Source organism: Diuraphis noxia, unplaced genomic scaffold (genome assembly GCF_037042655.1).
Source record: "Diuraphis noxia isolate RWA-SAM2 unplaced genomic scaffold, SU_Dnox_SAM2 contig0013, whole genome shotgun sequence".
Lineage (NCBI taxonomy): Eukaryota > Metazoa > Arthropoda > Insecta > Hemiptera > Aphididae > Diuraphis > Diuraphis noxia.
Window position 1 is genome coordinate 26,183 of NW_028301723.1, and position 16,918 is coordinate 43,100.

Here is a 16,918-nt window from a genome sequence, read left to right on the forward strand (position 1 = left end):
TGTATTTAATATGTTTATTATCATATTTCATATCTTTCGTATTACTGATTTTTTCTTATTATGTTTTTTATCTGCGGCCAACGCCCTTGTTTATTTTTTCATATTAATATTATGTTATACATATACATATATATATATATATATATATTTTTTTTTTTTGTAAACGGTCGCTCTAATAGCGCCCCCTTTTTTTTTGTTTTTCTCAATAACATGTAAACAACTTTCGTCGTTACACATTCTTATTATTATTAGCACCATTTTTTTGTTGTTACTCGACGTCATTGCGACGCGAACACAAATCCAATTCTCGTTATATTTCATATTAAATAAAACAACGACGTCTGCAACAGTTGAGTGAGTTTGTTTATTATTTCTTTCTGGTCATAAATGTGTGACTGATGGTTGGGCCCCACTGCTCACCAACTCACTCAACCGTCCTGCGACACCATCGATTTCGGGTCTACGTACTGGGAGTTCACTATTCACCCGTCATCTATGGTCGCTGTCTGTTCCGCGTAAGTCTACCAGCACCTATTGTGGGTTGTGTAAGAGGCCACCCCGATCGTCCAGTCGTACCAGTCGCTCTCTGTTCCGCGTAAGTCCGCCAGCACCCATTGTGGGAAGTGTGAGAGACAGCCCCGGTCGTCCAGTCGTACCAGTCATCAGCCCACCAGCCCGCTCGCACCTGCCTTAGTTATAAGTAATTTTAAGCTGCCCCATATTGGTAGTTCCCTCCTATGGTTATTGCACCAGACCGGATCGACCACAGGGCCCCTCGACCCATTAAAATAACTTGTATCATCCTACTTCCCTTGTGATATATATATATATATATATATATATATTCCTTCCCGTTCCTCCGTGTCATCGTCGTGCGCAGAAAGTTGCCTATTCGCAATTTACACTCGTAAATAAGGCGTAAATATATTTGATTGCCTACACGCCATTTACTCGGCGTTTAAATTTAGAATTGGCCGGTTTTGGCACGGCTCACTGTTCTCGGGCATTACCGAGTGGTCCTTTGAGAGTCCATAATGTTGGGCGCATACAGTAGGGATATAATGGAATGTTTAAATGTGCGAATTTGTGTGTTTGTGTGTGCCATGAACGAACAAATGACTGGTTAAATTTCTTTCATATAGGGAAATAGAAGGGAAGGGGTAAAATTTATGTCAGCCTTGTGTCGGATCGGGTGGCAGCTGTGACAACTGACGAGTTTATGTGTGTTACTGATCGCCTATATTGAGTAATTAAAATAAGTTTGGGAGGAACCTGTACTACGAATTGCCTATACAGAGGAGCTTATGTTTTTACATGTAAAATTTAAGGGGGAGGAGATCTAGAACTCTATATTATCCTACTAATGTGCTACAATAAATCATGGTCGATGTTGATTATCGAAGCAATTGTATTGCTCCAAAAGTTAATGTCATCCACGTGAAAAAATATTAAATTTAAATTTAAAAAAATACACACTCTATTCATCATTGGAAAACAAAATTCATTGAACTGATTCGAAACTTAAAACAATATATAAAGATAGTTGTTTATGTTGATTTATTTGAATCAATGTTTGCCATTTGGAATCATTTCAAAATGTCTCGATTTAAAATCTAATCGATACGTAACTGAGAAAACAAGTGACAATGTATACTAAAAAGCCGTTAAACCTTTTTATGTATCGTGAAATCTTCATCTCTGTAAACGATTATTTGTAGGTACCTATTGATTTATATCGGTATATATAATTTTATAGGCTGTTGCCGTTTCTCAAGTTTTGCATTGAAAGTTATTTGAATACGGAATGTACACACACAAACATATAACTGCGAGAAAATCTACTATGCGATGTAATAGGCTTGTTAAAAAAAAAATAACGATAACCGTAAATTTACCATCGATAACCTATAAAACTCAAAAAGAAAATAATAGTTCACCATTAAAAATCCATTCGATCATTAAAAATAAAAACGTCGATGCTACACTGCTACGAGTCGAGCATTTATTTTGCTTGATTGTATAAACAACCATTTAAATATGTATATGCTTGATAAACAAATAATCATATTATGATGGATACATAAATTATGCATTAGTTTTCTTAATATTTACATTCTGCAGCATAAATGTATTGCAGTTTGTATTTTATTCAAGTGAATTTCATTCTGTTTCGGGATTTATTCCAATATGAATCGAAAAACTGAAAATTAAAAATAATATTACTCTCATAAACCATCAAAATATCTGTTGTATGTGGCATTTGCCAACTAATAATAATAGACAAAATATTACTTCTTTTAGCATTAGGCCAATGAAGCAAATGAGCTGAGGCAGCACTTTGTAAAATAATATTTAAGGACGTAAGTACCACAGTAGAGGGACAGTGTGGGTTTCGAGTAAGAGACGATATATGTTTGTAAGCGATTCATAGAGACCCGTATTTGTGTGTGTTTGTTTTATGTTTAATAAAGTTATTCAAAATAGTATTAATTGTTCATCGGTTATTTTGTGTACCATAGAGAGATAGGTATACTACATATCCATAACCGCAAATAGACTGTCTTGAACCTAAATACCTACAATCGAAAATAAAATAACAATTTATTTACCTACTATTAAAATAAAAACCTACTGCTATACATTCTAACCATTTATTTTTCTTACTTGTGAAACCATTAAAAAATTATGTTATCAAATAACATCACATTGCATCAACGAAAAGTCTTTCTTAATTTTACATGCTTAAGGTAATATAAGTGTATAATAATACTTTGTATTTTTATTCTATCCAAATAAATTTTCAGTTTTGGGATTTTATTAAATTGCATATGAAAAATGTATAATTTAAAATGTCCTTAAATAAAAAACATTATATTGTTACCATAACGTTACGTTGTTTTTTTTTATTTTTTATTTTTAATAACATTACATATGACTTAACCTATCATATTATATAATGTTGTAATATAAATATTTGTTTAAAAAAAAAATGTCCTCAATATTTCGGAAAAATAGCTTTCACTTGTATTAACCTACCAATAGGTATGATAAATCACAATATCATATTAAATAAATCATCTCATATACAATCGCATACTAAATATAGTGAACAATTATTTATTGAATAACAATGTAATGACACAACATAATAATATTAAGTTTTTAACAACGTATACATTTTTGAACACTTGTAATAGGTAGTTAATAATAAGTTGAAGTTTTTAATTATTGCATTGCCTAATGTTATAATATAATATCTTAATCATTGATATGTTTTCAGATCTGTATTAATGTATTCTTGTTTTATGGTTTAGACAAGTCTATTAAAATTTAAAATCTTTTAATTTTAATTATCATATCATGTTAACAGAAAAATGAATGTTTTAGTTTTTTGTTAATCTGCAGACATTAATGATAATATTTGGAAAGTACACCACTTACTGCCTCTGGCTCTGAGGTTTCCAAAATCTACGTCATTAGTTTTGTTATCTGTCCAAATCATATTATTTTAGTTAGGGTTGCTTATTCTGGTTGATGATTAGTCTCATCCCTGTTGCGATTTATGATCATTTTATTCTGAAGGGTCAATCGTTTATCTGAAGGTGGTGTTTTTAGGGATGGTCTTCCATATTTCATCTGATTTTTTGACAGGGTTACCAAGCTTTACCAATCCCAACAATTCAGGATTAAGTCAAAACCAGCTAAAAACCATTTTGTTTTGGATCTATCTAAGGGCCTGGTAGACATCAGATGGAGAATTAACGACGGAATATGTATAACGGGAATGTTTTATAGAGAAATATAATTGTTAAATTATAATTTTATTAATTATTTATAATAGATAATAATATACATTAACCTTTTATAAATTGTACGTATACTTATAACAATACAATTTATGTGTATTATGTACACAAATTTAAGTGTCACCTGTTAAGTTTAGTAAAATCATTGTATTTTAGTTACTCAAAACTCCGTGTCTTAACAGTTATATCAAAAGCATAGTATTCAAATAAGCTATTTTAATAGTGGATATAGGCTATTGTATTGATTTGAAAAATGATATAAAATGCTTACATTTTCCCAAAATATTTTTTTCTGTTCACAAAATCTTGAAAATTACTTGAAAAAATCAATATAAGACCTCATGATATTGGTTAGGTTAGGTAATCTATTTATCAGATACTTATTTATCTGGCTGACATATTTTTGACCGTTTCGTAGATATTATTAAAAAAATATTTGGACGTTCCTTTATAAGTTATTTCATATTTAACATAATTTATCGAGTTTGAATAAAGACAGCTCCCATAGCAATATTAATGTGTAGTTATAAATTTCGTTTTACACCTATAGACTATAGAAACACTATTAACTTTGCATCTCCGCCCTCTCGACCGTTGTGTGCTTTTCCTTGGGGTTTTTTTTTTTTAATTACGCACAAAATGCATTTTATTGGTGCAAGTGTATTTGACCTGTGTTTGTTTTAGTCATGTTCAGGACATTATACATAAAGTCAATTACGAAGAAACAGCATAATATACGACTTGAACGTTTATTATTTGCGTAATAAATTTCTTAAAAAAAAAAAAATGAATGAAATGTTTATGGCACGGTCATCGGAGTGTGTGGGACGTTGTATTTCTATTACAATCATCCTTCCTTCCCTTTACCACAACCACTTCACAAAGTTACGCCGTGGCGAGTACATTAAATATGCATATACGAATTGTAAAATAATATGTGCATTTGATCGCATCGTCAAAGTGGCAGAAGAGATAAAAAATAGGTATGCAACGGCAACAAACATTGTATCTAAACGTAACAATAGCAGCAGCAGCAGAAAAAACAACAGCAATAATAATGTACTTTTACATGATATTAAAATAATATTTTGTGTAGGTTAAATATAAATAATAATAATTATACCTAATCATATTGTACGCACTTACTTGACAAAAAAAAAAAAATTGTGTTAACGCAGATCGTGAAATTCCGATAAGAACAATAGTATGGTGTTGAACCGACGAGATCACGACACAATGTATACGTAAATACTGAAACCGTTTTAGGGTTTTTTTTATTATAATAGGTAAATATATTTTTTCATGCAATATTCGAGTATAAATTAAATAGAGAGAGTTAATTATTATCTAAGATACGTTTAAGTCCATCTAAAAACTAAAAATTATGACCTCATCTTTTTATTTTGTAAAATATATTGTCCTTCGTTTATATAGATAGCGATTATATTATATGATAGTAATAATCAACGCTCATATTATTATTATTTTTTCGTTATTTAAATCGTTGTTATAATACTGACGCCACTGTAAATTCGATGGTGAGGAAAACAAGTTTAGTAATATTGGTGTGTTGCTAGCTATACTGTAGTTTTAGTAGGTTCGGGAAACTTTCTGGTCGATCAGAATGGTCAAATGCTTAAGAGGATGTCAGCGCACTATTTATTTTCTCTGTCTGGCTCACTCGTAACATAGATAAAATGCATATACGCAGAATCATTTTTTCTATATCTTGAAGTAATTTTAGAGTAAAACCTCCCATTACAAAAAAGATAGAAAATAATATTTTTGAGGGAATGACATATCGATTTGTCTCAATATTGTCTCTAAATAATTTAAACATTATTTAAATGTACAGTAATTTTTTGTTTATTTTGAAAGTACAATACAAAAATACAAAGTCAAATATCAATAAAATATAAAATCAATATTTCATTCCCTCAAAAATATTATTCTTTATCTTTTTTGTGAAGGTTTTACTCTAAAATTACTTAAAGACATAGAAAAAATGATTCTTCGTAATCGTAAATGCGTTTTGTTTATGTTACGCGTGGGTCAGAGGGAGAAAACAAATAGTGCGCTGACATCCTCTTAAGATATATCTTATCTTATCTATATCTATATATATAAATTTCGTGTCACGATGTATATTCGCGATAAACTCCGAAACTACTGAACGGATTTTGATAAAATTTGGTAACCATTTATATTATGGTCTAACTTAAAAGATGGAATAGTTTTTATTCAATATTTATTATTATTATTGATTATTAATAATATGTGGCGAGCGACGTGAATATTCTGGAACGGTCGCGCCGTTAGGTGGGGCAGGTAGCTATTGCCGTGGAAATTGATATTTATTTAATAAATAATATTTATAAAAAATATTCTAAGTTCTAGAATGTTCATACATGTATTTACATTTATTATAATTCGTAATTTACCAGCACACCAACTGTTCGCGCCAAACAAATTATACGCTGATGTGCACGACAACCAGTCTACTTATCTTAGCTACCTTCTTAATCGTTTCCCTTCTCCTTCATGCACCACTCCGTATTTAATTGTTGAATTATTATAATTGTGTTTTTTGTTTATTTATTCTCTTTGTTTTATATGTTAGCTATTTAAATTATTGGTCAGTTTTGTTGCCGTATTAATGATAATAATAATTATTATTATTGTTTTTATTATGCGGCCAAAGCCCTAATTATCGATGTTTTTATTTGTCGTTGGCGTTAAACTGTCTGCCATTGTGTCGTCTTTTTTTTGCCGTCGTTGTTGTTCGCTATTAAAGCGACAACACATATTTTTGTACGTAAGTTGTTTTTTCTTCCGCTATTGCAGCGGCTTCGTATCTTTTTTATTTTAAACTTCGTTCGATGTTTTATTGTAAGTCGCATTAAGCGCATATGTATAATTTGTTGTCACGATAAGTCGCATTAAGCGCATATATGTAATAAACTGTTTTTCATGATCTACACAAATTACTTGTTGTTTCGTCTCTTCATTGTAAAGACCCATTAATCACTAGACGCAGATCGTAATAAGTGGCTTGTTGTTGGTTACCTCACGTCCTCCACTTATTGGCCAGTGTCTATCGAGTATTGGGTGTCGCATTATCGCAGCTGTCAGGCCCCTTTTGCATCAGCGATTGAGTCGTCCGTCGCGTAAGTCCGCCAGCAACCGATCGTTGTGTGAGAGGCCGCCCAGGTTGTCGAGAGTTTTCATCAGCGAACGAGTCTTCTGTTGCGTAAGTCCGCCAGCAACTAATCGTTGTGTGAGAGGCCGCCCAGGTCGTCTAGAGTATTCCACGTCTGCGGCTGATCACCATCGCAACCGGACTTCCGTAGCTTAAGTTTTAAGTTTTAGTCTTGTCCCGGAATTTGTAAGCTCTGTGATCATTGCACCACACCGATTTGACCACAGAGCACCTTCCCCATAACTAACTTGCACATTCAAATTCCTCCCAGTCTTGTTCCCGTAAGAATTTGCCTACACGCCACATATCGGGCGAAGGCGTTTGTTTGCCTATCCGTTTCGCGTTGATTGGTTACTACTGTGGCAAACTCATTGGTTAAATTGTTCTCGAATGTTTCGAGTGGTCCTTCGGATTAGCCTCTACTTAGAGCGTATACACCAACCATAAATACTTTGTATTGTGTTATTATTGTGCAGTGTTCAGTATTGAATATTCTTTTTAATTTTTTTTTAATTTAGTTTAATGCCACGGAAATCTAACCTTAACAATCAGTATAGTAAAAATGCACGACGTATGCGTGTTAATAGAGCTCATGAATCGGAAGAACAAATTTCAGCAAGAAACGAAACTCAACAAATCAGAGCAGCAGAAATTCGCAGACAAGAGTCTCGATAACAGCGTGATGAACGTCTACGACAAAATATATTGAGAACACGATCGGCACGAGAATGAAAAAAATAAAAAATAAAATAAAAATGCAGAAATACATACAAGATGCGATGACTTATATACGTCATTACTGTCGACCTGATTTGTTTATTTCATTTACGTGTAATCTAAATTGGGAAGAAATAAAAAGTTTGTTATTACCAGGCCAACAATCAATACATCGTCACGATATAATTACACGTATGTTCAAACAAAAGTTAAAATCTTTAATTGATATAATCGTAAAATATTCAGTTTTTGGTAACACACGTTGCTGGCTGTATTCTATTGAGTGGCAAAAGCGAAGAATTGTTTGATATTGTTACCAGTCACATGATCCACTGACCGTGTGGTGCTTTTAAAATGACATCACCATGCATGGAAGAAGGAAGGTGTAAGAAACATTTCCCGAAACCTTATTCTAATGATACTATTACGGATATCGATGGTTATCCATTGTATCGCCGCAGAGACCTTAAGAATGGTGGTCACACATTTAAAATGCGAATGTCGAGTTCTAGAAATGAAATTGAAATTGATAATAGGTGGGTAGTTCCATACTCACCCTTGCTGTCAAAAGCGTAAAAGGCTTATATTAATGTCAAGGTTTGCAGTTCCGTCAAATCCATGAAGTACATTTGTAAATATGTTAATAAAGGTAGTGATTTGGCCGTATTTGAAATTCAAAATATAAACAAAAATGACGACATAGCAAGATACCAGATGGATAGATTTATAAGCAGCAGCGAAGCTATCTGGCGGATTTTAAGTTTTCCCATATACGAAAGAGAACCTTCTGTCCAGCATCTTGCAGTACTTCTCGAAAACGGTCAACGAGTATATTTTACCGAAGAAAATATTCTCCAAAGAGCATTTGAGACACCGAAAATGACACTAACTGAATTTTTTAGATTATGTCAAAAGTCTGATGTATTCGGCCAATTTGCAAAAACATTATTATATACCAATGTTCCACGCTATTTTACATGGAATAATATAGGGAAAAATTGGGAGCCACGTAAGCAAGGAAAACCACATCCATCGATCCCAGGCATATTTAAAGCTAAGACATTAGGACGACTTTACACTGTACATCCTAAACAACGTGAATGCTTCTTTTTGACTCTGTGGGAAAAATATAAGAATTATATGGCTGAAGGTATACTGCATCGAATTAGACGAACAAATCAATGTCCAAATTTAGATTTCACACCAGATATTATAATGAAGCATTAGTGTTGATCGAAGATTTATGTATTTTAATTTCAAATTTGTCACTTAGTCATAAAGGAATGCCATCACCTGATCGCCCGTCTGCCGACTTAGTTAACACCGATTTACAACGAGAAAAACAGTACAATGACGTTGATTTAGCAACAATTATTTTGAATAATGAACCATTACTGACAGCCAAACAAAAAAATATTTATAATCGGATAATGCCTGACGGTTGATGCAGACCAAGGTGGGTTTTTTTTCTTAGACGCGCCAGGTGGAACAGGTAAGACATTCTTAATATCATTAATTCTTACAAAGACACGTTCCCAACAGACAATTGCTTTGGCAATTGCATCGTCAGGCATTGCTGCAACTTTGCTAGATGGTGGACGAACAGCACATTCAGCTTTGAAATTGCCATTAGACATTCATAACAAACCAAATGCAATGTGTAACATTCAAAAAAAAAGAAGCGGAATGGCTACAGTGTTGCAAAATAGTGAAATAATAATTTGGGATGAGTGTACTATGACTCGTAACATTCACAAGCTTTTCATAGAACTATGCAAGATTTGAAGAGCAACAATAAAAATTTTAGTGGTACTGTTTTACTACTGTCCGGTGATTTCCGACAGACTTTACCAGTTATTCCTCACTATACTTTTGCCGATGAGATCAACGCATGCTTAAAACAATCGTTTTTATGGACAAGTGTTGAGAAACTTTCGACTGACTGAATACGCGAGTACAATTGCAAAATGATCCATCGGCACAAGTATTTTCTAAACAATTACTGGATATTGGAAATGGTAAAATTGAGTTGCATCAAAATAAACAGTACATAAAATTACCAGATATTTTCTGCAATGTTGTTGAACCGATAATTGAGAGTGTCTTTCCGGATATATTGAATTATTACTTAGATGACAATTGGCTCTGTAATCGCGCTATTTTGGCAGCAAGAAACGTTGATGTAAACGAAATTAACTTCCATATACAACAGATTTTTCCCGGTGATTTGATGTCTTTTAAATCAATCGACATGGTTATTGATGAAAACGAAGCCGTAAACTTTCCAACTGAATTTTTGAATTCTCTGGATTTGCCATGAATGCCAACACTCAATCTTCAATTGAAAATTGGCTCACCAATTATTCTACGTAATTTAAACCCAACTCAATTATGTAACGGTACACGTTTAGTCATAAAAAAAATTACCGAAAATATTCTCGAAGCAACAATTTTGACGGAAAAAATTTAAAGGAGATATCGTCCTGTTGCCACGTATTCCACTGGTAGTGTTATAATATAAAATACCGTTTAAAAGGCTCCGATTTGTTTAGCTTATGCGATGACCATAAATAAATCTGAAAGCCAAACAATTTCTATTTGTGGTTTGGATTTGGAAAACACATGTTTATCACATGGACAGCTATAACATGTTGCCTGCTCACGTGTAGGAAAACCATCAAATCTCTTCATGTTAGCGAAAGACAGGTTAACCAGGAATGTTGTACACAAAGTAGTACTAAGATAATTTTTAGTTTTAATAATTTAAAATTTAAAAAATTTTTGTTTGACGTCAATGTTATCTACCTCATTTAAAACAGTTTATTTTTATATATTTTTAATGTATATAGTATATTTTGTAAGTAAGTCACTGATTACAAACAATATAATTTAATATAATATGAATAAAATGTAAATTCAGAAAGTATACATATATGTTGGTTTGTGCTTAATTTCAACATTTCGATACTTTACCTATTACTTTTAAATTTTGGTGAAACGTTTTATTTTCAATCTCATATGAAAAAATCTATTTTAAATTTTTTTAGAAAATATTAATTTGATAGTACCAAAGATTTAGTAAAAAATTGATTCAATGTATTATAATAACTGATATTAAATTGAATAGTTATTGTATCAAATGGTGATAAAGTGATGACAAAATAAACTTAGTATACTATTACAATTAAATTAATAAATGATTTATTGAAACAAATAAAAATATTTGATTATTTAGTGGTCTTGCAAATAAATGACTCATTGTACAGTTACGATAGAAATAAAACATTGTATCAATTTATTTTTTGTATTAAAGAAAATAAATAAACGGTAAATATTTCAAACAATATAATAATAAAATTTTATTTAAAAAATGTCGATAACTTTCTAAGTTGAGTCGTATAATATATAAATAATAATAAAAACAAATTGTAATAATAATATTAATATAATATGTGATGGCTAGTATTTCAAGTTTATCATAATGAAATCAACGTAATCTTCAGTTGTCAAAAAATCGTATGTGTAGATATAACATGAATGCTGGAAAAATGAATACTCTGTTTCCGGAAAAAAAAATAATAATGCTTATGCTAAATATTAAATGTATAACATAACAATATAGTCAAATATGAAAATAATACATATTGCAGCAGTATAATATCGTTTTCAAATTTGAAATTTTAATGAGTTTTTCAATCTGATTGAAACAAAATAACAATATTACATAATGTACTTATTAAATTTTATAGGGTTTCTGGTTCGAAAACCAGGCATAATATATTATAATAATTATGTTGTGCCAGTATGGTGTTTTTATGGTACAATCTGTACAATACTGTAGCCGCATGGTCCACTTGAAACATAATACCCGATCATCGATAATAATAGTTTTTACTATTTACACACTACAACATACGGATAGCTGATATACACATTAGTCATTAAACATTCACACATCTGGAATCCAGGCGACACCAAAGCAACTCTGATTTTTCAGTATAGAGTTACGTATTATCATGTACAATACTCGTGTCAGAATCCGCTATTTTAGGCTCGATCATTGATGTGATTCGTGTTTATTATGTTTTAATTTTCAACACTTTGTGGCTTGTTGTATTTTCGTCGAATTTATAATCATAGTACATAAATGGTATTTGCACAAGTTTACAATATAGTATTATGTAGATACATATTCGTGCACGTGTAGGTACTATATTATGCGTAATATGATTACAAATAGACGTGAGTAAGATTTAATAAGGCTTGGTGAGTTGATGCAATTTCTTTAATTCAATTAAACGTTATTTTTGCAATTGCACTCATAATTAATTAATATACATTCCAAACATATTGATTAAGATAAAAATAAATTATATAAATTTTGGACACATACCTATATTTAGTTAGAAATTGAAAGCTAATAAATAGCATCATCAACTTAAATTCATATTCTATGTTTAGTTTTAATTGAAAAAAATATATAAATTGCTAACTTTGACAACTTTTATCCTTGCTTTGTTAAAAATAAGTACAATGTACCAATTTGCATATTATAAATAAATAAATTATGGTCACAAAATAAAAGTGTATACGTAATCGACTGAATTCAAAATTGTGTCTATTCATATCACACACAATAAACGTATATTTTATATATAACAAAAAAAAAAAAAAAAAAAAACTGAAACATGATTATTACTAAAATACTACATTATAATAAGTACATCTAAAGAAATATTATAATATTGCCGAAAAACTATTTAATTTGCACTTAAATTTGTTTCTATACGTCTTAAGTAACTAATTAAACATCAGTTTTATCTAACATAATGTAATGATAAATTACTTATTTAGTTAAAAAAAGGAAATAAAAAGCGGGTAAGTCGTGGGTGTCGTTCTGTTGTACGGTAACATACTGTTAGATTGAATGATTACAACAAAATCTCTGGACAAACAAACTAAAAATGAATATAAAACCAGGATAGGCAGAAAAGTAGTCAAACCTAAAAAATTGGACTTATAGATTACGTTCTAATTTAAATATCAAAAATATTTATATATATATTATGTGGCGGTCCTGGACGGATACCGCGTGGGTCAGTGGTGTCACTAGTGTAGGAAGTGGTGGAGGAAAAAAACACAAACAGTTCGCGGTATTATGATTTTTTTATTGTGGTGGTTGAAATTACAACTGCCAGAAAATGATCAACACGAAAATCAAAATAGCGGGGGGGGAGGGGGGGGGGGGTGAAGCGTGTGTCGTTCAGTGTCGGTCAGAGAACTCACTCTACTATCGAACGGTTCGGAGTCTCGGCAGATCGACAGTTCCAGGCGCACTTATCGCGTATCGGTGTCGTCCGTCGTCGATTGACGGTTGAAAAGAGAAGTAATTGCGCGGGTTTCCGCGCAAAGGCCATTTGAATTCAAACGGCTATTACGCGGGCCCACGTCAATTATTATACTCTCTTAAGCTAAGTAAATAATTTCTTTGTATTATCAGAACATAAAACTTATTTATGAAAATAAAAATATGTTAAAAAAGTATGTACAAAATTATATTGTGACAATAATTCAATTTTTTATAATAAGGATAATAGAAAAGAGAGATGTGGTCATAACAAGTAATAACAGATAAGCTATTGTTAGATAATTATGTATTAAGATGTTAATTCATATTTTTTAAGACAAACGTGTATGAATTATCTCTTTTTAATTAAAAAAAAATTACAAATAATGAATAAACAGAGTATTAAATAATATATTCACCATAAATTATAATATACATTATTCATATTTAGGTATTATCAGTGCGAACATTATGTGTTAAAAAAGATTTATCCTATTTGATTATTATGATCCTTGGATCTTAGATCTTTGATCTAACAAATCAAAATGCCATGTGGGTATGTCTATGTTGCATAAAACTGGAGTTTGTAGAGAAAAATTTGTCACAAACATCACACGCGTATGGTTTTTCACCACAGTGTGTGTGTCGATGTCTTGTCAAAATGCTTCTTTGACTGAATGATTTGTCACAAACATCGCACGCGTACGGTTTATCACCAGTGTGTGTGCGTCGATGTCTTGTCAAATCGCTTCTATGACTGAATGTTTTGTTACACACATCGCACGCGTACGGTCTTTCACCAGTGTGTGTGCGTCGATGTATCGTTAAATGGCCACTTTCACTGAATGATTTGTCACAAACATCGCACGCGTACGGTTTTTCGCCAGTGTGTGTGTGTCGATGTCTTGTCAAAATGCTTCTTTGACTGAATGATTTGTCACAAACATCGCACGCATACGGTTTATCACCAGTGTGTGTGCGTCGATGTATAGTTAAATGGCCACTTTCACTGAATGATTTGTCACAAACATCGCACGCGTACGGTTTTTCGCCAGTGTGTGTGTGTCGATGTCTTGTCAAAATGCTTCTTTGACTGAATGATTTGTCACAAACATCGCACGCATACGGTTTTTCGCCAGTGTGTGTGCGTCGATGTATCGTTAAATGGCCACTTTCACTGAATGATTTGTCACACAAATCGCACGCGTACGGTTTTTCGCCAGTGTGTGTGTGTCGATGTCTTGTCAAAATGCTTCTTTGACTGAATGATTTGTCACAAACATCGCACGCATACGGTTTTTCGCCAGTGTGTGTGCGTCGATGTATCGTTAAATTGCCACTTTCACTGAATGATTTGTCACACACATCGCACGCGTACGGATTTTCGCCAGTGTGTGTGCGTCGATGTATCGTTAAATTGCCACTTTGGCTGAATGATTTGTCACAAACATCGCACGCATACGGATTTTCGCCAGTGTGTGTGCGTCGATGTATTTTCAATTGTCCACTTTGGTAGAACGATTTGTCGCAGACATTGCTTGTGTAATTTTTCTTTTCCATTTTTTGTCGGATTGACGTCAGGCTGCTTCTATTTGTAAATAATCTATTTAACATTTATTTATTTTTCGTTAAACTATTTGGTAACTATATACTTTTTTGCTTATAGTCGATTAGATTTAATTTACCAGTTTTCCAAGCCAGTATAATATAATTTTGTATTTTTTAAACAATTAATAGAATTATGCTCTTACTTACGCATTATCATTGACTGATACCGTCTTACTTCTATTTCCGTTAAAAATAACAATTTTATACAATATATTTTCTTTTTTAATTTGTCGTTTAATGCCTGGAGTAGGTAGTGATATTTAATACATTCCGTTACAAATTTCCGTAGATTTTCTGTATCTCAATCTCCGTTAAAGATTTTTAACACACTCATTTAAATTACAGGACAAACATGTTTAGCTTTGAAAAGGCAAAACTATTTTTTTAATTGCTACATCATAAAAAGGGGTCAATTTGCGGTAGTCATGTGACTCGATTACCACTTATCACCAGTATCAGAGCCATGTTGTGATCGTGTGACTCGATCGCCACTGGATGTCAAAGTGCTTAATAAAAGTGCTTATAATTAATTTGTTCGTTTATTTGTGTGCATCGGTGACCAGCGTATACGACAGCGCAGACGGTTTATCTGTCTTGGATATATTATAGATTATTAAAAATTTCCAAATCTTAGATTTAATAATAAATAGTTGCTCAAAAGTTTTGAAAATATTACCTTATAAAGACATTGCTAATATAAGTAAAAACCTAAATTTAAAGTTTTTAAGAATGTTTTTAACCAAATTAAAACAAAAAATTCCAAAATTAAAATTTCTATAAATAGCTCAAAAATGGCTAAAATTTGCTAAACTTTTAACCGTAAGGAACAAAATCCTAAATACAACAATAAAGATTTCTCGTCATTTTTCATTTAAAGCAATATTTCTGGTAGAAAACGTCGTCCGTAATTATTTAGTATTATAAAATAGTAAATTCATATGTTTTTTTTTGCTTTAACCACTTTTATTTCGAGTAGTAAATTTGCTATGGCCTCATAAATATTATTCTTTAAAATTTTTATTATAAACGATTTTACACTAAGTTTAATCAAAAACGTAAAGTAAAAATATTTTGCGTAAATGAGTCTACTTGGATCAAATATAGAAAATATATAGTGCGTTGACATCCTTAGCTTTATATTCAATACATTGTTCAATTTCCGCTTCGTTCTGAAGTAAATAATCATTCCCTACCTTCAGACTAGGTATAGTCTTATTTTTTGATCAGCAAAGACGACAACGATGGGCGTTGGCGTATTATAATATATTGTCGTGTATTATTTTATAATACTATTATTACCATGTAGAAACTATAAAATGTCCGGTCGTCCACGCGCAGTCACCACCGAGCTTATTGTCAGCATCAATGCGATGCGGTTAATAGTCATTGCTGCGCTAATACGATACAAAAAAAGAGAGGAAAATCACGATAACCATGCATTGTAAAAAGCAATAATTTACGGAGTTATCATGGCAAACAATCGCGGCGAGCCAGCGACACGTTGGTGTGATAACAATATTATTATAATTATCAGAGACTCATCGTGTCGCCAAGGATGAGTCTTGGCGCAATGGTTTCCTGATGCTAGAAAGTAAGTACATTTCTTTTATACCTTTTTAGTTATTTTAAGTTTATTTGATCACTCGACATCGTAATCTCTGAACTTCGCTATTCTCGCCTTCACACGTATCTTATACCTTAGCTAAAACAGTTTTATACAATATTATTCATTATTATCGTACTTGGCACCTAACTCATCGTCACGGTACGATCACACACTGTGGCACGAAGTACTGTAATCAGTTTTCGTAGTTATAAAAATTAAACTGTGCAGGGGTGCAGTACTATAATGTACTGTGTAGTACCTAAAACTGTACAAGTATCCCAAAAACTACAAAAGCCACATTTCTCAGCGTTATCCCGCACCGAAAAAGTGTTGATTACGAGTCGTCGGACCTTTCCCCCTGCACGAGAATTTCAAACGTTATATTGAATAATAAAAAAAAAACTTATTTTGTTATTGATAAGATAGGATACATATGATACATATTTTAGTGTGGTAATACACTGACTAGATATCTGTAAGAAACGATTGCCAGTTTTTCCGGATTTTGAACTCAATAATTGGGATCTTGCGATATAAGACCAAATCTATGACATTGCGTGGTTGAGCACCACCAGGTGATTTTGGCCTCAAACACTGCAGTAGTAGTCGTTACCTTAAACCGGGTAAGCAAAAAC

General features: G+C 32.1%; 1 protein-coding gene across 1 annotated transcript in view; it reads right to left on the bottom strand.

Annotated features, from left to right (window-relative positions):
* Window positions 1-14,629, bottom strand: part of LOC149054008 (uncharacterized) — a 31,534-nt gene extending 16,905 nt beyond the window's left edge. Inside the window, exon 1 of the mRNA XM_089230704.1 lies at window positions 13,636-14,629. Within this exon, the coding sequence (XP_089086830.1) occupies window positions 13,636-14,629 (994 nt within the window). The remainder of the gene's footprint in view (window positions 1-13,635) is intronic.
* Window positions 14,630-16,918: the final 2,289 nt, after the last annotated feature.